This window comes from Aspergillus nomiae (genome assembly GCF_001204775.2).
Source record: "Aspergillus nomiae NRRL 13137 chromosome Unknown contig00467, whole genome shotgun sequence".
NCBI lineage: Eukaryota > Fungi > Ascomycota > Eurotiomycetes > Eurotiales > Aspergillaceae > Aspergillus > Aspergillus nomiae.
Window position 1 is genome coordinate 1 of NW_015378522.1, and position 24365 is coordinate 24365.

Here is a 24365-nt window from a genome sequence, read left to right on the forward strand (position 1 = left end):
TTTTTCTGAAAGGTTAGCTGAAAATCCGATGATGCTGTATACGTGTGCTGTCAAACGCACCCGAGCTCATCGAAGAAATCGGAGTCGTGATTGGTATCCATAGCCCTTATTGAGGTTACCAATATAATCAGAAAAGGATGGTTTTGCCTCTTTGGATCTTCATCTATCAAGATTCATAGCCAGCACCTCCCGTTGGCTGCTCTGTTAAAGTAGATCATCCTAGGGTTGACCAGCGACAACATGCATTTACCAGCTCATCTGTTGAAGTATGCCGGAGAGCTATCCCGCATATTTCTCCAGGCATCACCAACCAAGACTGAACATGCAGCTTGGGGTAGTCAAGGCAGCCGAAGAAACGGTCTGTTTCCAGACAATTCAATGCCGCTGAATCTGTTTGGCCTAGTTTGCCGTTACCAAGAACCAACCCGCGGCAAAGGCCGGAGGCCATCGGTGTTCTGTACACCGTCTAATGTATTATACATTAGTCTTCCGCCGGGCCCTTGCAGGAGCAGCCGACTAAGTATCCTTCTAGATCTGAATTCATTTGCGAAGACCGTTGTTAGAGTGACGGAAGTGTCAGATCCACGCGGCCATTTCCCGTTGATCGGACGTTTTAAGGCAGGATGGCGGTGTACAATTTCTCAGAAGAAGCCGCCAGTCGGAAATTGGCCTGATGAGCTGGGGCTATTAAACGGTGAGTGGTAGCGGGGTATTGGGAGAAATCGTTTTACGGTTTAGAAAACGGACGTCGAAGCATTCGAATACTTACTTTACTAGAACTCTTTTGAAAGGAACGAAGACACTTTGGCTTCTCAGACGACAGCGGGCTTCTTTATCTTCTTATATCTCTTGAGCATCTCGAGCTAGTTGATAAACAACTTGTGCTGATAATGTCGGCTACCTCATTTAACATGGCATGCCAGGACACCGACAGTAGCTTCAACTTTTTTTTGAGATATAAGCAGTCGGAACAGTGTCTCAAGAGTATTATCGATATCACACTGAGCGATTTCTCTGTCCAAGATCCACCTTCACCACCACCTTATCCACCTAACCCGCCACCGAGCCCTGCATGATTCGGAGCCTTGTTTCTCGGGCAATAATATCATTCTTAACATGAATTGACGCAGTGGGTGAGTCTCTGAAATGCTTCTTTCATGGGCGGGACTGGTCGTGTCTTAGAAGACAGCACGCATAAGGCCGTCCATTGCAGATCTAATAACAACCCTAATGTTCGAAACGCTGACGATTGTGGTGTAGAGTACCAAAGAGTTTTAGAAAGCACCTGTACAATGATAATGCCAGATGGTGTTTCATGAGAAAGAATGTATATGTTCCGGCGGACAAGCAAGGAAGTAGCGGGACATATCTCGTGATATGGAAAGAGCCTTGCATTGAACAGTGTACAACGCTGTCTGAAAAGCGGAACCGATAACCATAAATTAGAAGGAAAACAAGCTTAGACATATGCCAAACTTATAATTCACACACAAGTCTTATCTACATCCATGTTAGATGCGCTGCGATAGAACATTAGAAATCCTTCAACATGGAAAACTGGGACACGGCATTGAAAATACAACGCTGGCTCTCCTAAAATATTCAGTCTCTGTTTGTTGTTCACCCTTTCGTGCCTGCGATCTTTAGGTGATCTACGTCCCCAAGCCCAGAACCATGGATGTCTGAAAAGGAATAATCATGAAATTCAAAAATCAGTTTGAATTGACCGGGATAAGATATAATGCATAGAAAACAGTTTTAGTGAAACAAGATCAGCTTAATAGGTATGACACAAGAAAATCACAGGAAGGCGAGAGCAAGGGCGCTGAGCACGCTCAGGCCCACAACAGTCCAACCAGACTTGATGACCTGCTGGTTGGTAATTCCCCTACCAAGATCCCAGACCAAGTGACGCACTCCGTTAAAGCAGTGGTAGGTGAATGGAAGAGCCATAACACCCTTGAGAAGGACCTTGGCAACAATGGGAAGGGCAGCGAAAGCAGCGGCCACGGAGGCCGACTCCAGATGCCAGCCGAGCAAGGGCGAGGCAAGGTATGCAGTCGCGTAAAGATACAGAGAGCCAGAAAGGGCGAATCCGGTAATACGGTGGAAACTACTGCCGATCCAAGTGATCTGGGGGCGGTAGATGGAAAGGTGAGGGGAAACGGGACGGTTCAGACGCTGTTGCGCAAGGATTTTGGTGGGGTCAGAGGTGTTCGAGGTAGTAGCAGCTTGCCTGGTTGTCTAAATTAGCATCTATATACCATTGATGGCCGTACATATGCCTTGTTATTCGAACGCCTGGTAAAATTGGATTCCCATGACGTAGCGATCCATGCGAACCCTCTAAAGCAGATACTGTCGCAAAAGTGGCAGAGGTAAACCAAGAAAATATACTACTCACCTGGTCTGCATAAAACGTCCCATAGCGACAGCAGCGGGGGTTGCGGAGTTCATCAAAGACCAGCGCATGGCATAGGGCTGCTGGACGGCAACTGCAACAAATTAGTGGTGCTCAATTTGAACATAAAGTATCCAAAGGGGCACATACGCCGCCGCAGCGATTGCTGAGCAACCTTCTGAGAAATCATGATGTGTTTTAGGGATCCGTTCAACGGTGCAGAGCTGATAATCCAGACAAGTAGCCGTCGTCGTCCAGGAAGAAAGACGCCTCGAACTCCCGACTCTCGTAACGCTTCGGAATCACGGGACGGACAACCTCGGGCTTAGGTTCCAGTCACGGGACTCACGGCTGTTTCGAAGAATCAGCGAATCAGAAGGGCTGGATTACTACCCGGAAGATTCTTCTTCCATTCCACCTCCGCTTACCGATTCCGGGTTTTCTCTCATGTGTGTGTTTTTTTCTCTCTTTCTTCCTTTCTTCTTTTCTTCTCCCAAGGGTCTCAGCCCACGTTGTCTACCACAATTGCATGGGATGATGTTGACGTGCTAAGCAAGCCTCACTGGTTTCGGCATTCTGTCGCGACCGCCGAGGTTTACAAGATCCTGAGAAGGAGTTCTGTCCCGTCGTTAATCGCCCATTCTTCTCTTTCCATGAGATGGACGGGTTTCATATCAGGGTTACATATCATCTTAAGTATATCAATGAGCAGGTCACGACAAAGCAAGCGCGTAGGACGGGCAAGTAATCCAAGTAAATTGCCAGAACACCACTACTAGACATTTTTCTCTGCGAAGTTTGCCATGTCAGACCTGCGTGAATTTGCATGTGCGTGCAGAGTATACTGAAGGCAGCGATCGCTGAAAATCTGTAGTGGCCAGTGCGAGACTGCGAATACACTTCCGGTCTTAATACTACATTGTCTGCTAGCTATAGACAAAGCAGTCAGACAGCTTTACCTGTCAACACCGGCAATGGGGTGCACCTCGGTGGCTTTGATGCGCAAAGAGGGTTCCCCGTCTCTTGAAGCTAGGTAGAGGACTGGGCTCCACAACTCGCTAAATAATGATCGGGGAGAAGTTATTCGAAATCGGGCCGATTGACGGCTGATTTACTGCTACCCGAGTGACGTATTAGGCTAATTAGCAGAGAGGATGTGGAGGTGAAGAATGAGGGGAATTGGGGTTATCAAGCTTTCATTGTTCACTTGACTGGGTGTATCATCCACTCATGCCATTTCCATCTCCTCTCTCATCATAATCATCTTATACGGTCCATCAAGCCCTCTACCCATCACCTGTATTGTCTTTCTGCCAATTATCGTCAGTATAGATCGAACTATCAATATGGCTACTCAAACAGGCTTGGATGCCCTTCGTACGAGAACTATTGTTGACTGTGATACCATGGATGAAGAAGGTACTTGCTCCATGTACTATGTAAAGTTTCCTGAGTGGCACGTATCGAACTTTGTATTGATAGTCCTTTAGTTGCCAGAACTCTAGGTCCATTTCAAGACTGTACTTCCAACCAAGCCATCGCTTACGGAGAACTTTCCAAACCCGAGCATAAGGCATTGATCATCTCCTCTGTTGGAGAGGCAAGGAATCTCCTATCTCGGTTTCCGGGCCTTTCCTTGGAGGAGCTAGCTGTAGAGATAGCGGTATTCTATCATATGATAAAACTAGTGTCAATACTCCAGTAGGGCTAACGAAGGGTATAGATGGTGAAACTGGCCTTGAGAATTGCCCCTCATATCAGTGGCCATGTCCATATCCAGACAAACCCTTACTATTCTTACTCGGTCGAGAAGACCACTGTCAACGCTCTCAGTAAGATATTATCTAATTTTGCAACGACATGTCTTCTCTAATAGGTTGGCGCTCGCCTTCTCCCAGGAATCATTCAGCTTTTCCAGTATTTACAGCCAGGTTTCGAGCAGTCGCGCATCTGCATCAAAATTCCAAGTACATGGGAGGGTATGGTAGCTTGTCGGACCCTTGAACAAGCTGGAGTACGCACGCTGGCTACCACTCTCTTTACCCTAACGCAGGCGGTGCTCGCTGCGGAAGTTGGCTGCACATATATTGCACCCTATGTCAATCAACTCAAGGTCCACTTTGAACCAGGGTGAGTTGCAGGCCCGGGAAGCCTTTCAGAAACATAGTACAGGAATTTACCACTGATATTTTCACTCAGCTTCACGGATCCGAACAAGCTGCTACCTCTCTGTGTCGCCATCCAGAAGTACTACAAATCGATCAATGCTAAAACACAGGTTCTGCCGGCCAGTTTAACCTCGACGGATGAGATATTTGCGATGGCCGGTGTAGATCATATCACTATCGCACCGAATCTCTTGCAGCAGCTTTCGCAGCCAGGTTCTGCGCCTCAGATCCAGTCTCTATTCGACAGTGAAGCTTCTGTGGCACTTCCTTTGTCATCTGTGTCGTTCGTCAATGATGAATCGGCATATCGTCTTGCTTTCACTAGAGACCTCCATGGGGCAAGTGAGGAAAAGCTTACTCAGGTACGTGGATTGGACTATCGGTTTTCAAACCATTTATATTAACTAACTGGCATATACAGGCTGTGAATATATTCTGTGATATGCAAGACAAGCTCGTTCAACTTATGAAGTCTGTGGTATGAGGTGTACTATGGGGATGGCTCGGCTAGCCGAATGAACGGTCAGTATAACGATGAGTAGACGAGAACTAGTTAATGAACACTTTATCATGACTTGCAGCCACTCCTTACTATATATTATCTCTACAATCTTTGCAAACTTGATGATTACATCAAATGTTTAAAATGTTGGTGGGTGGATTAGAGCCAACGATATCTAGAACCACTGGTGAAACAATATATAGTTTTACGCCCAATTCCCCAAACATTCCTCTAAGTCGTAATACACAGTAGTTTCTATTGCCTATTTTTTCACACTCGAAGCAGACCCATAACAAAACAACAGTTTTATCCAACCGATGGTAGAGCAGTGAATGATGTATTCACTGATTACCTCACTCGAAGGCCCGTGATCTACACGTGACATCCCGGATCATCGTTTCCCCTCATCATGCAACGATGAGGCTGGGGCTGGTCAAGTGCTCATCCAGCACTAGAGCAAAGTGCATATAACACCGCCTTAGCTCAAACGCCAGCAATTGATCCAACAAAGAACACAACCGATGCCCGAAACCAAGCCACCACGCCCCCGTTTCCCCCATTGAACTAAAAGAACCACTACCCGCACTCTGCGGGGTACAGTCAACCTCCGGAACGACCCCAACAACCAGCAACCATGGACGTCCGAAAGAAGAAGAGAAAGGTGCTGTTAATGGGGAAGAGTGGCTCGGGAAAATCCTCCATGAGATCAATTATTTTCAGCAACTACGTTGCCAAAGATGTCCGCCGGCTAGGCGCCACAATTGACGTGGAACACAGCCATGTCAAGTTTATGGGGAACCTGACCCTGAACCTGTGGGACTGCGGAGGTCAAGACGCCTTCATGGAGACATATCTCGCCTCGCAACGGGGGAACATCTTCTCGGACGTCGCGGTCTTGATCTACGTCTTTGACATCGAGTCCCGTGAGGTAGAACGAGACCTCGACACATACCACGCGATCATTGGCGCCTTGAAAGAGTACAGCCCGAACGCTTACGTCTTCTGTCTCGTCCACAAGCTTGATCTCATCCAAGCTGAGCACCGCCAACGTATCTATGAAGAACGCTCCGCCCTTATCCGCAGCCGCTCGGACAATTTCTCCATCGACACCTTCGGCAGCAGCATTTGGGACCAATCGCTCTACAAGGCCTGGGCCGGCATCGTCCACCGTCTCATTCCCAATCTCAGCGTCATCGAGCGCTTCCTACACGCCTTCGCCAAGCGTATCGATGCCGAGGAAGTTATCCTCTTCGAGCGCTCGACTTTTCTAACCGTCACCTCCGTCGCCTCGGAAATAGGCGACCTCAACCCGATCTATGATCGCCACGAGCGACTCTCCAATATAATGAAAGCGTTCAAGCATTGCGCGGCCCGGAATACCCATACCACGCCCGCTTCAGCCGGATTCGTCGTCATGCATACCAAGACGCCCCAGTTCAATGTCTTTTTGGGTCGGTTCACCGATAACACATATATCTTCCTTGTCGTCCCGCCGGGTGAAGCAGCGTATAACTGCGCTGTACTGAATACAATGTTAGCCAGGGAGGGATTCTCAAAAGCAGCAGCGATGGGTCACGGGGATGGATTCCCGCTTCCTGCGCCAGAATCCCCGGACGGTGAATTAGCCAACAATTCTCATGCAAATGGTTAACTGTAGTATCACCCAACCAAATGAAAACCAAAAAAAGTAAAGAAAGAAAAGCAAAGAAAAGCGACAGGGCGGGGGAAAGGAAGGCAAAAATTGTCAGAATATCGTCAAGCTCTTTATTGTGTTAGATACCCAAGCATGAACATGTCATATTATTCCTATTACCTTTACTACTGCTAGGTAAAGGCCGAAATTGAGATAGGAGTCTGTTTAATAGGTCCTTGGTCCACGGTTACCTTAGGTACATGCCCCTTCCTTCCTCTTTCGGAAAGGAGCCAGGGCGTCCAGATGCTTATTTTACCTTTTCACCGTACCAGTGTACTGGAAAACTAGCGCAGTTGACATTAGTGTTGAGGCGTAAGGCTTTCAGATAAGGTTAGAGTATCCATGGCTAGCATGAGCCTCTAGCTCCGGGCTATAATGAATTTCATTATACTACACTATTGTCTGTAGACTGACTACGCTACTATCCCCAAAAATATCGCCTTCGAGGCGATTCCACCTTTAAGATCTAGAAAGTCAATTATGCTTGGATTGACATGTTAGAACAAGGCCACACAGACTAAAAGGCCGTATCGCTTCCTTGAATATCAGGGAGCGCGTAATATTAGATAACGGGTGGCGTCAGATCACAGCTCACAGGCAGTACGTAAATCTGTCGCCAGTCCCGAGGTCGTCAATGCTTTTAGAGACATCCCCCCCCCCCCAAAAAAGAAATGTACAAGAATGTATCACCATCCCAAATAGTAGCTCTACAGCAGAAGATATAGCTCCTTTCGCAAATATGTCGATGGAGTGAAGTGGAAAGAACGGAAGGCATAAGCATATGGTCATTAAAAGGTCGTAAGGACTTCCGCCACCCATAAACAGGTATAGCTGGCGGAGTCAGGTATCACGAATCGACAGGGTATGCTAAACATTAGAAAACAGTACCATCGGAGCGTATCATAATCGGTGGTTCCTTAGTGTTTGGCCTCGATACCTCGGCAATCTCCCGGCCGCCCTAAGAATCCATCAGCAAAGTGCAATAGGGTTGGAGAAAACGACTAAGACTTACCTTCCATGATCCAGCTTCGAGCATTTGTGCAAGGGTTAACTGGTCCTCTCCAACCAACCCTAGCTGAGAGTTTACCGCCACGAGCAGCTCGTCCAAAAACCCAACTGTGACGGCGCGCCATTCCACGACTACATCATCGTCGGTAGAGAAAAGAGGAACAACTTCCATATTTGGTTGACCCTTGATCTGCGCATTCTCTTTGAATGCAGCAATGCCCCGTTGACAATCAGCCTCCTTGAGAGTCAACAAACCCATATCGATCAACAGGCCGCCATTGCGATACTCGGGAAGACCGGTTAGGAGCTCGCTGCCGGCAAAATGAATCTTCATCAGTTTCGACATCGGAACCATGATGGAATAGCACAACCACTGCGTGAGTTTGTGGAATGGGACAATAGTCTCCCAAGGTTGCGCGGGAGGGGATGGGGGTAAGTCAGAGCATGGCCAAGCATCTCCGATTGACAGCCCATCGATTTGTGTTCTGGAAGGCGGCCAGATTGGCGTCAACCCGTCCATAAGGACGGACCATAGCGTTGTAATAGGAATGATAGGGACCGATGAAGCTTGTGTCGAGGGGTGTGAGAGAAGATAGTCTGAAGGAGACCTTCGTTAGCAGGCCATCCAATCAAGTATGCCAGCCAGTTGGTCACTTACCTAGCATGTTCCCTGGCCTAGCATCCACCCCGAAGAAATCCTGATTATTCAATGCCTCGGAGAGTCGAATCAAGAGTCCCGCACGACCTTCGATACCTGCCAATGGGTTGCTCTCCGAGTGTTGCATGCCCTTCGCCAGCAGTTCTACCGTAATCTTTTTCAAGCCGGCGCCATCCACCTGGCATGGCTCGGTAGGGTCACTACTGAAAAGTCCGCTCTTGAACATCTCAAGTGTAGCAACAGCCAGCCCCTCGCTCCGCGAGAAGAACTTGCCAGATTCCTTCGATTTGTAAGACCATCTAGTTCCAGCACCAGCGTCCAAGAGGACGGAAACTACGAAGAGGTCGATTAATCGCCGAGTTCGTTCTTGCGCATCGATCGTGCTAGGCCAGGACTGTAGCAGCTGATTGATGCGGGGTCGGCCACCAACATCGAAGTGCTGCCAGCGACCATGGGGAGGAATCGAATCATAGTCTGGAGCATAATCTCTCTTCACGTGCAATTCAGACAGTTAGTCAAATCGAGAACATCACATTATGGCCAGAGGAGGGGAGGGCGGTTATGTATAGTTGGTTTTGCTCACCTTGATGATGGACACAATGTAGGACGCGGTGGCTTCGAACTTGCTCATATCAACATCGAAATGGTTAAGCTTGTTTCTTTTCGCCTTCCCAAAGACGAATCTAGAACGCTCTCGAACAGCATGTATGCTTCGCAGGTAAGCTGCAGGGTCCAAGGCTGGGTCGGGCGGTTTGGCAATCGAAATTTCCGGGATGGAAGCGGGCAAGCCACTGCCACTTCCCTTGAAACCAGGAGATTTCAATGAGGCATTGGATGTACGAGCGCTGTTAGCCGACACAAAGGATTCTTGTTCATCCCTCTCGGTATGGATCGAGTTTTTGGAGTCCTTGCGCTTGAAAAGACCCATGATGAAACGGGGATTTCGTGTGAAAGGGGGCGGGGGCGGAGAGGACGCAGGGAGGGTCCAGAAAGTGGCGAGGAGGGAGAAGGAAGAATGGCCTTTGGGTGACACTGAGCAAGGGTGGTGTGAGAGAGGTTGAGAGGGGAAGCGAACAGGAGTTACACCAGTAGGTGATTCACGACTACTGGGAGCCGGGAGAGAACCGGACAAAGAAGGTCACCCAGAAGGGGAAAACGCATAAACAGAGGAATAATGATCTGCGACGGCTTCGGGAAGGTTGGAAAGAAGAGAAGAACTGCCGATTTGGACTGGTGTTGAGCTCGTTTAGTTTTTGCTAATGAATTTTTTTTTAGGTTGCTGGGATTTTTTTTTTTTTTTTTTTTTTTTTTTTCTCCCTTTTTTGTTTTTTGAATTTGGAGTAATTTTCTCACGGGTATAAAAAAGGCCAAATAGGACTAAAGAACAAGCACAAGAATAAAATACGGGGCGGGTCGGCAGGCGAGATGGGTTAGGAAAGGTTCGAGTAATAGGGACCCAAATTTCCAGGACATTATTGGAACGAAAAGGAGGTTGTCCAGGGCGTACTATGTATAACTTTCAGTCTAGTCGAGCCTCGGAGTCGGAAGGTGGGGAGCTTTGGAGAGCGCTTCCAGTCTGGCAGATGGTCGCACTAGCACGGCCGATTTAGCGTTGATATGTATAAGACTATTGTACTTGTTACCATGGTCGGTCTTTAATCTAATTAATTAGTTGGTGATTTAGTGAGGAAGTTTAGGGGCAGAAAACAATCATCGTCAAGAAAATTTCCCTTTTGCCCCGCAGGCCACAGGGCCGAAGTTCTTATTACTATTTACCTAAATTGACTAATATCCTGCCTGTACCGTGTTCTGTCGGTTCGCTGTTCACGGCATACTGAATCCAGTAAGAGCTCCTGTCAGTCCTGAGTATGGAATTTAGCCTGATTGCTCATGCGTAAGACCTTTCTCACCAGTAGGATGAGGTATGCATGAGATATATGTAAGTACTATGCTGAAACGGAGCCTGGTCGGTGCAATAGACCTATATGGATAATATCTTAAGCAGTGAGTGATGCATGTAGTAGTATGGTAAGAAAACAAAAATTACCATCCCACAATACATCGAATCCATTGATTACCCTGCATTGGGTGCCAATGATTGGCTGTCGTTTATATTTTTCTGGGTCTTATTATTACTATTACTATTAGTTAAGTTATTGATGGAATGCTATTATTAATATGGAGTCCCCCTCCCGGGGCCGAGATCGATGTCCCAAAGAAATGTTTAAGAAAATTTTAGAAATACTAAGAAAAAGTGAGGAGATTGTGGGAAAAAAAAGGAGAGCCCCTCATACTTAGATGGGAGCACGGACAGTGTACCAAACTCGCGCACAGAGCCATTTCGGGTCCTTCGCCATTCCCAGGCATGCGGATCTAGATTCCTCGCTGGGCCATGTCCGCACCGTCATTTACTCCGTACATTAAAAACCACATATTTGTCCGGAGGAGAGCAATGATCCTACCCCCTCTTCGATTCCCAAACGGCTGTGGATCAGCTAATACCGTCCACAATCACCTAATCTCGGACTGGTTCTCGAGCCAAAAGAACCATTCCCCTCATTTGGCCCCTGTCCATTTTACGATAGGTTATCTTCTGCAAGGCACAAGGAACTTCCCGAACACACGTACTCTCTCTATTGGCCCCTGCTTTTCAGATAGATATGGTAATGATACTATCTCTATGGTATGCCCGATATTGTATTTAAAGCAGTAGCCTGGAATCCACTCATCTTCCACAGGGTGTTGATAGTAAGGTACATACAGGATAACATATCCACTATACTTCTGGGTCACGGCACTCGTCTTTTCACATGACAATGAATAAACCTAACAAAGCTCTTATGATCAGACAATGAGGACAAATCCGCCACTTCAAAAGAACTTCATCAAGTACCGATGTCTGGATCGACCACAATCGAAATGTCTCTGGTACTGTACTACCGATTCCCATGTGTGACCAGGTATTGATTTGGAACCTTCTTGTTTGAGACCTTGGCACAAAACCCTACACTCCATAGTTACAACGTACTCTTAGTCACCTTTTCTTCATGGATGCCCTAGCTAACTAACAAAAATTTTAAAAAGTTAGATATAATCTAGGAACTTTGGGGGCAACTTGGGTGCTCATAGGAAGCACCTACCACGCCCCAAGGAAAATACTGTACCGTGCAGTAGCCCCACCGTAAGCGAGTATTGTATGATTGCTCCCAAGTTCTCATAGATACTAGAACTTGTTGCCTTGTCAGAAATTTTACTCCATACTACAGCAACCTCCCGAACAAGCATATGTGGGGATTGACTCCAGTGCTGGTCAATGACTCAGACAGTGTCGCCACCCTTTTATCACAAGATGTCTGTTACATCTGCTCATGGAGCTCTGGACCCTAGGTGAGTACTTAGGTATACCATAATACCATTATCCTACCCCTCACTTAGGGTTAGCTAGCAATTCATTTAGACGTCAGCCAGCTCAACGCCAATGCGATGACATTGGTCCCCGGCCGTACTGCCGGTTTCACGGCTTAACTTTCCTTTGCAGCCCAGGGATACGTCGGGAGTTTCCAACCTTGAGTTTTAAACTCTGTCCTGGAACTTTCTTTCCGCGCCCGCGGCTCAGTTCCCCCGAAACTCCGCCGCCAGCGTTGGACATCTTAGCGGGGACGCCGGAAGGTGTCCTTAGTTTGATCTAGATAGTCCCAGATACTACCCTACTACTGATATACATATCCCAGTACCTGCCATTCTTACATGCAGTAGTAGTATATTCTATACCGGGTACTAGTGGCGTGATCGTCTACTCGAAGGAAGGAGGGGGGGGGCGAAAAGTGTCCCTCCCTGTAAAAAGCAATATGCGAACTGCTAAGTTCGAATGGTCATGCATCAAAGGATTTTGGATGCATCAACTCTATGGATGAATCTTGACAGGTGCAGATAGAGTATATGTATGATCTCAGAAAACTTAACCTGCTTGCCAATTGGGGAAGTCGGTAGGTGTTAATATTGACAGGGTTCCAGGGAAACCAAGAACCCAAAAGATAAATATCGAAGAAATCTCGGAGAATATTTCCCGGACGCAACCCTTTCTAGTAGCTTCTCGATACAAGTCACAGATTGAGTGCGGAGGAACCGTAGCAAGCCGGGCTCCGTGATCCTTCCAGGCTGTATTGGATCGTTGAGCCAGCTGGCAAATTATCTGGTAATCCTGGGCCAGCCGTTATTAGTCACATGACATGCACATGATCTGCTGGCGTTGATTGGTCGGGTCTGTCTTAATGACAGCCATGACAGAGAGACCCTAAGGCGGGCTATTAATCTATCTGTTACACATCCCAACCGTCCACGGGTCTAATTTACACAGTATAATCTTTCTATTGGCCGGGGCTGAGCCATCCTCATAGCTTGTAGGGTCCGTATCAGATACCAAGCATATTCACAGTATAGCGTGTATGGTTCATTACCTTTGCTTGACCTTGTTGATATCGCTGGTTCCCCTCTCATCCTTAAGCCTTGGAGTTCTCCATGTCTACATCACCACCGTGCAGTTTGTTGAGTGTCTTCAGGGACTGATCCCGAACCAAAAACAATGGTAGACTGGACAATTATAAGAAGATTATTATGCTATCCTCACACATGTTTCTTTATATTGGGCAAGGAATTACAAGTGTCGTTATGCCTTTTTCTGGCGCTCTAATGAAGAAATGGGCTAACACGAGATGAAAGCAACTTCGGATAAGGTTCGACGACTTCGTCTTGCCCTACGACTCGTGATGCGGAGTCACGTACCATGCGTGTCAATGTACAGTGTTGACGTGATGTATATACTGTGTCTATTTAATCGATTTGCGCACGAGCTCTTCGAGAACTTCATAAAGAGCGATAATAATCTTGTATTGAATACTTCTAGACTATTAGCCACCAAAGGAACTCCTTCAAGTTGATGAGGCCCTCATCATCTAGTATGCACGCTAATGGTGTTGAGCTCCGCTAAGAGGAGATGACATACAGGTTGTTTCTCGAGTCCTAATGGTTGTAATATGGATGATCCTGAAAGCCAGAAAGCAGTTTTGGCATATAATCCAGTTAAATACCATGCAAGTAGTATATACTATAATGATAGATTATTGATGGTTTGTGGCCATATCGTTCTGCTTTGTCAGTTAGAGATAATCCCCAATCTTACAATTCCACCATCATATTTTGTTAGGGGCGAGCACACTCAAAGACGAGGAGGTAAATGACATCCTAACCTTTGAGATTCTAGCACAATGAACTTATGTCAGCAATGTGAGTTACACAGGATACAAATGAAAAAAGCAGCACCAACACTCAGCGTTTATCTACTGCTTTGAACATACTCAATAATTATGTTTGTTAGAGTGGCTTGCTATGTACATCTCACATATAGCTTAAATTAATAAAGCCCTTCAGCACAGTTACTCGCATGATTCTTAAGACATTGTCAGTTAATTTGCCGCCCTAATGGCGTTAAACATTACAGTGTTACGTAACTTTCCTCGTGAAAGCTCAAAATACTCCAGCACCCTACTGTGTCCTGATGGAGAACCGCACGACCTTCGCATTTGCAGTGTGTTAACGGATTAGTATGCTTCTGCATCTACTCCGTACCTCCCTCGCAACTCTCGCAACAATGAATTAACTGGAGTGCCTGAGCCTGTAGGAAGCAACTAAAAGTGAGCTAAGGCAAAGCGAATGGCCCCCCAGCTGCTATCTCTACATTACAGAGTAGGAGTAGTCAGGAGGAGATCCTTCGACGCAAGTCGGGCGTAACAAAGGGCTATCTTTGTCTCTGGTACTCCTATATGCTCCACTCATAGCCCCTCCCTATGCTGCGCCTTCGCGTACCTAGATGTATTCTGGGTGGCGAAAGATATCAATGTAACTACAGCTAGTTTGTTCGTTTGCTAAAAGGATGTTGAACAAAGTAGCACCAATGGACGGGTCCAGAAGTTACTGCAGTTGGCAACAGGTGCCACTTAGTCATGTTGGAATTTCATCAGCCACACCCCACTAGCTGCTCAGCCACAATGACGGCCGCGGCCCTCGATCTCCAGGGGAAGTTAACACAGTCTCAGAACATTTACTGTAATGCAGTGTGCCAAGTGGCCAGTTCTTGATTAATGCTTGCTTTGTGAATATATCCGGGCCTCTATACACCAGACGTTCTACCACGCGAACAGGATCAGCTCACTCGATCGTTGACGGTGAGGCTAGACCATGGAACCACTTAACTCCCACGACCTCTATCCTAATCCAGTCCTCCCAGACACCTCCCTATTCGTACTAAATTGACCACACCATGGACGATCTGAGCGGTCTGAACTGGAATTCCACTTCATCCAATGACCCTCGTAAACCCCCACCTATGAGCTCCGGCGTCTTGTTTCCGAATGTCAGGCGCAATGACACCTCTGGCCGATCTACTCCTCTTTCTGCCTCCTCCGGGGCTTCAAACCCGCCCACCAAATCTGCGACACCAGACAAGGACAGCTTTGCAAATCTAGTGTCTTTCAATTCGTCTAACCCAAATAAGAACCTGTCCCTTATCGAACAGCAGAAGAGGCTACAAGAAGAGAGAGCCAAGAAAGAGGCAGAGAACCGATCTCGGTTCGAAACACAGTATGGGGCGCAAAATGTTCAATTCTGGGATAACCTTGAGAAGGGTGGCAACAAATCTACTGCAATTGGCATGAGCTCTACTCAGCAAAAAGCGCAGTCTGCTGATGAAGATGATCTCCTTGCCGCTTTTGACGCTTCGGCGCCTGTTGATGCATCGACTCACTTCCCCGTACCTAGTCCAAGCCCGTCGCCACGGATAGACGTCAGGCCATCACAGGCCACCCCCAATGGATCCTCTCCGGTGCCACAGGCCTCTGGAATGTCGTTTATGGATGATGATGATGATCCTTTCGGTCTTAACCAGTTGAAACCTAGATCAAATCCTCCGCCGCCGCAACCTGCACAGGCTGACGATGATGATTTCCTGGGCTTGCTGGCTAAGCCCGTTTCTGAAGTCCGCCGACCGGAACCACCAGCGAAACCTCCTACTCCAGAGCGCGCAGACCCTACCCCATCCCCTAAGCCGTCGAATGGAACTGACCGAGCAATTGCGGAGCTTGTTGATATGGGATTCCCTGCAGATAAAGCTAGTCAAGCTCTACGCATGACGTCATCTGGAACTGACATTCAAGCTGCGGTCTCATTGCTTCTCACGCAGGCACACGAAGAAGCTCGACAAAAGTCTAGGAACAGACCGACGGCTCAAGAACGCTATCCAAGCCATGAGAGCCGGAGCAGTGATCGGGCTGAGAGGTCGGATCGCGATATGCCATCGTGGATGCAACAGGAGCGAAGCCATTCTTCAAGACGCCGCGAGGATAATCGGTCGCCTTCGACAGCAGACAAGGATCCGTCGCAGATTGCCGCTGCCTTCGGCAATAACCTGTTGAAAACAGCAAACTCGCTGTGGAAGACTGGTAGCAAAAAAGTTCAACAAGTCGTTAATGACTTGAACACTGATCAAGATCCGAACCAGCCCCGGTGGTTGAGAGATCCGTCTGCCCGCGAGGAGCCCTTACCTAGGGAGCACCGGCGCACTCCTGATCAGTCTCAGAAGCAGCCCGCTAGCTTCACTGACGAAGCTCTTCTCCTTGAATCCGGTGTAGACCCCCGTGCCTCACGCAAGCCGACAAGGTCCAACGATGGACCTCCACCTCGCGCCCTTAGCAATAACCATCGAAGCCAGCCTTCTCCAGTTGGTGACAGAAATATGCAGCAGCCTGCCTTTATGCGACAACAACAACTAAGCCAGATGAAGGATCCCAGAGCCCGGTTGACTAAATCTGCAGTAGAAGAGCAGTCAGCACAAGCATATGTTAGCCCAGCGAGAAGAAAACGGCCAACCGCACAATCTCCAGCCCCTGCTCAGAACGTTGACTTATTTGATTCTCCGGCTCCACAGCCTGCTGAACGTCCCAGACCACCACCCTCGCCGGCTCAGCCCAAGCGGCCAGCTGTTACATCCAAACCTCTGCCCGCACGGCCAAAAGCTCCGCCCCGAGTCATTCCTCAGGTGTCTCCGGAAGCTCTTGCATCCACGCATCGTCATCGGACAAAGGCGGCTGAAGCTTATAAGAGAGGTGATTATGCAGCTGCCCACGAGGCCTTCTCCGCAGCTCTGTCGATGTTACCGGAAAAGTATCCGCTTGCTATCATCATCCGGAGCAACCGCGCCATGACGGCACTGAAAGTTGGTGAGCCTAAGGTGGCAATTGGCGATGCAGACACTATCCTAGATGTGATTGGCCCTTCGAAAGGAGAGGCCGAGAGCATCGAAATCGGAAACGGTGAATCCAGTAAACCGATGAAGGACTTTTTCGGCAAAGCCTTGATACGCAAGGCCGAGGCCCTAGAGCAATTAGAGCGATGGGCAGATGCTGCTCAGGCGTGGAAGCAGGCGGTTGAGAACGGCCACGGTGGTAGCACCAGTATCCAAGGCCGCAACAGATGTGAGAAAGCTGCCGGCATTGGCAAGCCTGTTTCGAAACCTTCAGCCCCTGCTAGGCGGCCACCGGCTCCTGCACCTAAGAAATCTGCATTGGATGAACTGCAAGGTGACAGTTCTTCATCTGCGAATTCCGCCGCTGTTAGTCGGTTGCGAGAAGCCAACAAAGCCGCTGAGCGTGCCGACGAAGAGAAATTCGCTCTTACAGAAAGTGTGGATGCTCGACTAGCTGCCTGGAAGAACGGCAAACAGGACAATCTACGAGCGCTTTTGGGAAGCTTGGACACTGTTCTGTGGCCGGAGGCTGGATGGAAAAAGATCAACATGTCAGAACTGATTATGCCGAACAAGGTCAAGGTGCAGTATATGAAGGGGATTGCAAAGGTGCATCCAGACAAGGTACGTCTGATTCTCAAGAATGCCATATCACAGCAGCTGATGATACAGATTTCTACCAACGCCACGACGGAGCAGCGAATGATCGCTGGTGCAGTGTTTGGCACGCTTAATGAAGCATGGGATAAATTCAAGACGGAGAATAATCTATAAGAATCAACCTCGTAGTTACTGTTCTAGCTGACTAGAACAATGCTCTACTTTTTAACGCAATACCCACCATTGTCTGGATTTCTACTTTTTTATGCCATGAAATCGAACTGCGCTGGGTTGTTCATAAATCCATATTGTACATATACATCTTCATGAAACCAAGGCTTTTGTTTCTCTCTTCCTGACCAGGGCCATCTGTGTATATATTTCTTAGGAGACCCCCCGTCGTCATTAGTAATCTTTGTTGACTTATCGAATATGACTGCAAGTCTACCTCTAACCCACTGTCATGGAATATCAGCGAAGTAACGCTATTTACTCAAGAAAACAGAACACAATACAACACCCAAAAGTATGGTTTCACTAAGATGGGTCTGATACCTTCTATTCCTTTTGAGACTCGGTCTCTGGTTGCCTTTGCTCCTTCTTTTGCAGGTCGCGTTGCTCCTTTGATTCCCTTTTCAGTTGCTTCTTACTCTTTTGTGGTCCCTGCGGTTCCTGTACCCGGTTTGACGGCCACTTCTCACGGCAGTGCTTTTCATCCTCCTCCGTCCATTCCCGAGGCAAAACGGCAAAGACGAGGTAGGATGTATGATTTTTGAGGTCTAATTCTGACCGGGTCATCACACGACCTTGTTTATATACTGGGACCTCAGATGCTTGCTGGCGAGCGGGCGTATCAGTCTCGGTTTTGCTAGTAGAATCGCCGCCCTTTGTCTCGTTTTCAGCTTTAGGGGCAGGGGTACTGTCGCCGTCACTTTGATTCTGAGTTGCACGGAACAACTGGGCGCGTTCCTCAAGAGAGCGCGTTCTCTCAACCGCTTCGTCGACAGATTTTGGGAAGACGACTGTTCCGCGAATATTTTCGTAGTCTAATCCAACCCGTTCTCGCTTGACCTCGATTCTGCGGTTGTTGACTTCCACCATTGAGATTCCCAACCATCCCAATTGGCGGAGTGTGCTGATAGTGCGCTGTACCTGTTCAAGACAGGGAGAGAATGTACATATATAGACCGGTGATGTAGGATCAAGCGGTGATTCCGTGCCCTCGGGTGGGTTGCGAACGAGATGCTTAAGAGCTAGCCAAGGAGCAGGTAAATCAAGGAAGATCGCATTTGCCTTTGGCGATTTGCCCGTCTTTGGGTCCCCGAGGAGGAAGCCATCCTCATAAACATCACGGTGTGTTACCTCCACAAGCCCGTCGAGGCCATGCTCGTTCACCTCCACGCGAACCTTCTCTGCCCGCTGCGCGTGGAATTCAAAGCTGCAAACCTTGCCAAGTCTTCTCTTTTTCATCGGTTGATCATCTGAAGGGTATCCATTGAACACTGCCCGCACAGACGCATGGGTGAAAGAGCCACTTCCAGCTCCAGCTTCAATTACGGTGCTTCCGGGGCGCGCGCGTAACCGATGGAGGATGTAGCTGTAATCCGGTGTGTAAACGACTTGAGTACGATGCGGAAGCGACGCGGTCCACAGTTCCGGCGTAGGGTAAAGGAGGTGGAGGAAACCGCTGGAGGCTGCTACTGGGGTCTGCGGAGAAGGCTTATCTTCGGCCTGGGTGGACGAATCCAGCTCGTCCGCTTTCCGCTTCAACTTCTTGGGCTGCGTGCGGCCCCGTGATCCCGTGTCTACCTTGGATGCGATGATCTGTGAACCCCATGGTTGATCGCAAAGCGTGCTATGCGGAAATGAGCCGAAGCGGGTGTTGGTGACTTTTCCTTCCTTATACCCTGCGTTCTTTTCGTCATGGAGTTGGAGAATCGTCGGGATCGTCTGATCTCTGCGCAGTTGAAGAAGAGCAAGACTGTCGAGTTGCGACTGAGCGCCGGGAGTTAGGAAGGGGGAAGGCATTGCGACTGCGTGTGGTGTAGCGCTTTCAATATCCTTTCGCAATCGCAAAATCTCGGACGAGCTCAAAAGCTTCTATCATTCTGGGGCAGTCACCGATCTAGACCTGACTGGGACAACGGTTAGGGCTCAGGGCTAGGGGATTAGGGCGATGCTCCCACCGCATTGAAAATCCAGCTTATCATTGGCTGACAACCCTCTGGCGCATCCATTGAATACTTGACTCAGGTTGGTTGTCAGGTTGGCCTCCAGGTAGTGACCCCTCCCGTAGTTTGGATTATTTGTCCCTCTTTTGTAGCTCCGTTCCTGATGCCCCTCACCTCTCACCGACTTCCTCGCCTGGTCTCCCATTTCCTCACCAACCGGTCCAAACAACGATTGTCGCTCTTTTACCCCGCGGTCCTTCTCTCCAGATCCAGATCTATGGCCACCGCGCGCCAACAACCGCAATGGCAACAGCCACCCCTCCACCCTGAGGCCGAAAAGAGCCTACCTCCTCTGAAAGTTTGGAACTCGTTGACGCGCTCGAAGAACCCTTTTATTCCCATCGATAAGGAAGGAAAGAAAGTTTCTTGGTATGCGTGCGGACCGACTGTCTACGACGACGCCCATTTGGGCCACGCTAGAAACTATGTTAGCACCGATATCATTCGGCGTATCATGCGTGACTACTTCAAGTTCGATGTGAATTTTGTCATGAATATCACGGACGTGGATGACAAGGTACGCTATGAACTGTGCCCTTTGCGCGTTGGGCTGCTTATGCGACTCGGTGGAATACGGCGCTAATGAGTCACAGATTATCCTTAGAGCCCGACAGCAACACTTGTTCACGGAGTTCACCTCTGAGCACCCTACAATCGGTGCCGACGTGTTGGACATTGCTAAGAAAGCATACACCGCATACCTCAAGAAGAACCTGACATTGCTGAGCCCAGATCTGCCTGCGTCTCAATATAAGGGTGAAGTAGAAAAGACCTACGCCACTGTGCTAAATGGAGGGCCCTTGCCGGGCAATGAGAAGGCCGGTGACGATGAAGCGAAGGTCAAAATGCACATCAAGACCGTTGCATCGGCAGCAAAGGTGATTGCGGAGGCGGAACGCTCGGGCGAGCAGCCTACGGGCTTCGCGGAGAAGTTCTACACGGAAGCTCAAGATCTCCTTTTACCGTACCTAGACACATTGAAAGGAGCCTCGATCAATGCAGACGACCATGGCATATTCACCAAGTTGACTAAGAGATATGAAGAGCGGTTCATGAAGGATATGCGGGATCTGAACGTCCTTGATCCCACCGAAATTACTCGAGTCACTGAGTATGGTGCAGAGATTGCTGATTTCGTGGAGAAAATCGTGCAGAATAACTTTGGCTATGTTACGGACGATGGCTCTGTCTACTTTGATATTAACGCTTTCGAGGCTGCTGGCCACCCGTACGCCCGGCTGGAACCCTGGAACCGTTCGGATAGCAAGCTGTTGGCTGAAGGAGAAGGCTCGTTGACAAAGAAAGCAACAGATAAACGATCTGCGTCTGATTTCGCCCTTTGGAAGGCTTCGAGCTGGTGAGCCCAGCTGGGCAAGCTCCTGGGGTCGGGGAAGACCCGGATGGCATATTGAATGCTCTGCCATGGCTTCCGCACGATTGGGCAAGCAGATGGACATCCATTCGGGTGGTGTCGACCTTGCGTTCCCTCACCATGACAACGAACTTGCGCAAAGCGAGGCTTACTGGGCAGACAGCCATAGCCACTCACACGACGACCAGTGGGTTAACTATTTCTTCCACATGGGACACCTGTCTATCCAAGGATCTAAGATGTCTAAATCTCTTAAGAATTTCACTACCATCGTGAGGCTTTAGAAAGGAAGGAGTGGACCCCACGGAGCTTGAGAATCGTGTTCCTACTGGGCGGCTGGAAGGATGGCGTTGAAATCACCGATGACCTTGTCAGCGCAGGTGGTTCGTGGGAGGAGAAGGTGAACAATTTCTTCATCAAGGTTAAAGACCCCGCTGCCCTGCAAGGTTCCGGCGCGGATGATACTCTCGCCATTGCTTTGGCAGATGCCCAAAAGGCTGTCTATGAGCACCTGTGCGACTCGTTCAACACCCCGGGAGCATGTATGCCATCTCCGAGCTTATCACGAAATACAACAGCACCGACAAATCGACTGTGAACCCCAAGGATGTTGAGTCTGTGGCCCGGTGGATAACCTCCATGGTCAATATTTTCGGCCTTAACGGCAATGCTGCTGCCGACAGCCAAGAGATTGGATGGTCTGGCATTGACGTCCCGGAAGGGGCCAAGCCTTTCCTTCACCCACTGTCCTCCATGCGTGACACTCTGCGACAAGCCGCACGGGCGAAGGAAGGAATCAACGCCAAGACCATTGCTGAGATCGTCGAGCGTGAATCTCTTCCTGAGGAAGAAGTTACAGAGTCCACGAAACCATATGCTGATGTCTTGAGCAATTTCCGCAACAAACTGTCGTCACTTGAGGAATCGAGTAACATTAGCAAGGAGGTTTTGGCACTCTGCGATCGTGTTCGCGATATCGATTTGTTCGAAGTCGGTGTGTATCTTGAAGACCGAGACAACTTGCCCGCACTTGTTCGCCCGGTGACTCGCGAGTTGATCCAAGCTCGGGAAGAGAAGGCCAAGCGGGCGCAGCAAAAGCAGCTCGAAAAGGAGAAGAAGGAAAAGGAGGCTTTGGAGAGGTTGCAGAAGGGCAAGCTCAGCCACCTGGAGATGTTCCGGACAAACGAGTATAGTGCGTGGGATGACGAGGGTCTCCCCACTCGCGATGCGGCTGGCGAGGAGATCGCTAAGAGCCGGGCTAAGAAGCTTCGGAAAGACTGGGAGAGACAGAAGAAGCTGCACGAGCAGTGGCTGGCTAGCCAAATGGGAGCAAAATAAAAGGGTTTAGGATATTTTTGCTGATTTGTGGTGGCATTCACTTATACCTATATGCATTGATGGCGTTCTTATTCCTCCAGCCATAAGGAATCTATATACATATTTTCGGGGTTACACTGTATCCACTTGAGGCTATAGATATGGTATTGGTACATACCTACTAGTAGTAGACACGAGCACTTGCTCACACATTCCTTCTGTGGCTCTGGTCATGGGACTGTGGCTAAGGAAATCATGTGCTACACGAGTCATTCATAAAGTCACCGCGTATCACATGCGGGGATGATATTCGCAACAACATTGGACATGCAATGGGGACGAATGGTAAGGATCATCCCATGTTATGCAAAGCATACCGCCATGTCATCGGTCATTAAGGATTATTTCCCCAGCTATCAACTTGCAGCATTCCCCCGCATTCTTGTTCTTCCCCAGGGGCCGTCCTGAATACTAATCTCGCCGACCCGACCGTCGGTCGGCCACGAACCTCGGCAACTCTTCCCCCACGGCAGATAAATCCGCGGGTACAAAGAAGTCGCATTCCTTTGCTGATCTGAAGACCACTCCTTTAATAGCCTGTTGTTCGTGATACCCTTCACCGATAGATTATATATTCTCTGTACATATCAATCATTGGAGCTACCGTCGAGTCGGTCGCTGTTTAGAAGTACATACGCTCAAACTCGGTCACATACAGTTAGAACAAGAACAAAATGGGCTTCAATACTGCACTAACAAGAAAGCTGGGCATCACAGGTACCAAAGATTTCACCCCCAGATACATTGGTGCCTAACTAACCGCTCGCAGTTCCTGTCGTCCAGGGTGGTATGCAATGGGTTGGATACGCTGAACTTGCAGCCGCCGTCAGCAACGCTGGAGGCCTGGGAATCGTACGTATCACATGTGAAAGCAAATGGAAACAGTATCGCTGACTATCTAGCTCACTGCCCTTACCCAACCAACCCCCGAAGACCTCCGCAAAGAGATCCGGAAATGTCGTTCCATGACCAAGAAGCCCTTCGGTGTCAACCTGACTCTCCTCCCTGCTCTCGTGCCCCCAGACTACGCTGCGTACGCCCAGGTTATCATCGATGAGGGTGTCAAGATTGTCGAGACGGCCGGAAACAACCCCGGTCCGGTGATCAATCAACTGAAGAAGGCCAACACCACTATCCTGCACAAGTGCACGACCATCCGTCACGCCAAATCCGCCGTCAAGCTGGGCGTTGACTTCCTGTCCATCGACGGTTTCGAGTGCGCTGGCCACGTCGGCGAACATGACATTACCAACTTCATCCTCCTCAACCGTGCCCGTCAGGATCTGGGCGTGCCCTTCATCGCATCGGGCGGATTTGCGGATGGATACGGCCTGGCCGCGGCCCTGTCGCTCGGCGCCGAGGGAATCAACATGGGCACGCGGTTCATGTGCACGATCGAGGCCCCCATCCACCACAACGTGAAGGAGGCCATCGTGAAGGCCGAGGAGACAGACACCGCCCTGGTGCTGAGACGGTGGAAGAACACAACTCGCTGTTCGCCAATAAGGTCTCGAAGGAGGCCCTGAAGGTGGAGAAGGAGAGCAAGTCTGGAGAGTTCAGCGACGTTGCCCCGTTCGTCAGTGGCAAGAGGGGTAGGGAGGTCTTCTTGAACGGTGACGTCGATTTCGGAGTATGTGTATCCTCTTTTTGCTTCGTCTTTCACTCTCCCTTCGGTATTTCCGGGGAAACGTGTCGAATCCTTGCTAACCGTTCCATTTTAGGTCTGGACTGCCGGCCAAGTCATTGGTTTGATCCATGATATTCCCACCTGTGCACAGCTGCTCCAGCGTATTGAGAAGGAGGCCCTGGAGTCGATGCAGCGGAACCAGTCGTTGTACACGGCAACGCCGCAGAGCAAGCTCTAAGTGGCTGTTTATTTTGTTCATACAGGTTTTCTTCGATACGTGGTTACTGGGCACAGAGATTTTGTATGTAAGGCATAGAACTAGCGATGCTACGGCAATGCAATGATGACATGTATAGTCAGTGCATGACAAATAGTACAGCCCATCCCTTGCAGCCCCTGAAACAAGCAAATAGCCACCCTCCCAAAAAGAAA

At 49.1% G+C, this 24365-nt stretch overlaps 8 protein-coding genes across 8 annotated transcripts; 5 read left to right on the forward strand and 3 right to left on the reverse strand.

Annotated features, from left to right (window-relative positions):
* Nucleotides 1–1544: 1544 nt before the first annotated feature.
* ANOM_010199 (succinate dehydrogenase cytochrome b560 subunit) lies at nt 1545–2679 on the reverse strand (the record flags this gene model as incomplete). The annotated part of the gene is made up of 3 exons (XM_015555455.1): nt 1545–2236; nt 2405–2495; nt 2552–2679. Coding segments are annotated over 3 exons (591 nt in total), but the record flags the coding sequence as incomplete, so codon positions are not given.
* Nucleotides 2680–3747: 1068 nt separating this feature from the next.
* ANOM_010200 (transaldolase) lies at nt 3748–5160 on the forward strand (the record flags this gene model as incomplete). The annotated part of the gene is made up of 6 exons (XM_015555456.1): nt 3748–3820; nt 3892–4064; nt 4125–4233; nt 4300–4531; nt 4601–4931; nt 4991–5160. The coding sequence occupies 6 exons, from the start codon at nt 3748–3750 to the stop codon at nt 5051–5053; spliced, it is 981 nt and encodes a 326-aa protein (XP_015402218.1). The 3' UTR covers nt 5054–5160.
* A 545-nt stretch (nt 5161–5705) lies between these two features.
* Nucleotides 5706–6722, forward strand: ANOM_010201 (Rag GTPase GTR1; the record flags this gene model as incomplete). The annotated part of the gene is made up of 1 exon (XM_015555457.1): nt 5706–6722. The coding sequence occupies one exon, from the start codon at nt 5706–5708 to the stop codon at nt 6720–6722; it is 1017 nt and encodes a 338-aa protein (XP_015402217.1).
* Nucleotides 6723–7095: 373 nt separating this feature from the next.
* ANOM_010202 (URC4/urg3 family protein) lies at nt 7096–9358 on the reverse strand (the record flags this gene model as incomplete). The annotated part of the gene is made up of 4 exons (XM_015555458.1): nt 7096–7722; nt 7777–8369; nt 8431–8920; nt 9014–9358. 4 exons carry the CDS (start codon nt 9356–9358, stop codon nt 7639–7641), a joined length of 1512 nt encoding a protein of 503 aa, XP_015402219.1. The 3' UTR covers nt 7096–7638.
* A 5388-nt stretch (nt 9359–14746) lies between these two features.
* ANOM_010203 (UBA/TS-N domain protein) lies at nt 14747–17550 on the forward strand (the record flags this gene model as incomplete). The annotated part of the gene is made up of 2 exons (XM_015555459.1): nt 14747–17350; nt 17399–17550. The coding sequence occupies 2 exons, from the start codon at nt 14747–14749 to the stop codon at nt 17498–17500; spliced, it is 2706 nt and encodes a 901-aa protein (XP_015402220.1). The 3' UTR covers nt 17501–17550.
* A 334-nt stretch (nt 17551–17884) lies between these two features.
* Nucleotides 17885–19354, reverse strand: trm61 (tRNA 1-methyladenosine methyltransferase subunit GCD14; the record flags this gene model as incomplete). The annotated part of the gene is made up of 1 exon (XM_015555460.1): nt 17885–19354. One exon carries the CDS (start codon nt 19352–19354, stop codon nt 17885–17887), a length of 1470 nt encoding a protein of 489 aa, XP_015402221.1.
* A 420-nt stretch (nt 19355–19774) lies between these two features.
* Nucleotides 19775–22267, forward strand: ANOM_010205 (cysteine--tRNA ligase; the record flags this gene model as incomplete). The annotated part of the gene is made up of 5 exons (XM_015555461.1): nt 19775–20074; nt 20151–20914; nt 21007–21116; nt 21187–21451; nt 21508–22267. Coding segments are annotated over 3 exons (1107 nt in total), but the record flags the coding sequence as incomplete, so codon positions are not given.
* A 713-nt stretch (nt 22268–22980) lies between these two features.
* On the forward strand, nt 22981–24203 carry ANOM_010206 (NAD(P)H-dependent flavin oxidoreductase; the record flags this gene model as incomplete). Its single annotated transcript, XM_015555462.1, has 5 exons — nt 22981–23023; nt 23076–23158; nt 23209–23769; nt 23823–23936; nt 24028–24203. The coding sequence occupies 5 exons, from the start codon at nt 22981–22983 to the stop codon at nt 24169–24171; spliced, it is 945 nt and encodes a 314-aa protein (XP_015402223.1). The 3' UTR covers nt 24172–24203.
* Between the last annotated feature and the right edge of the window lie 162 nt (nt 24204–24365).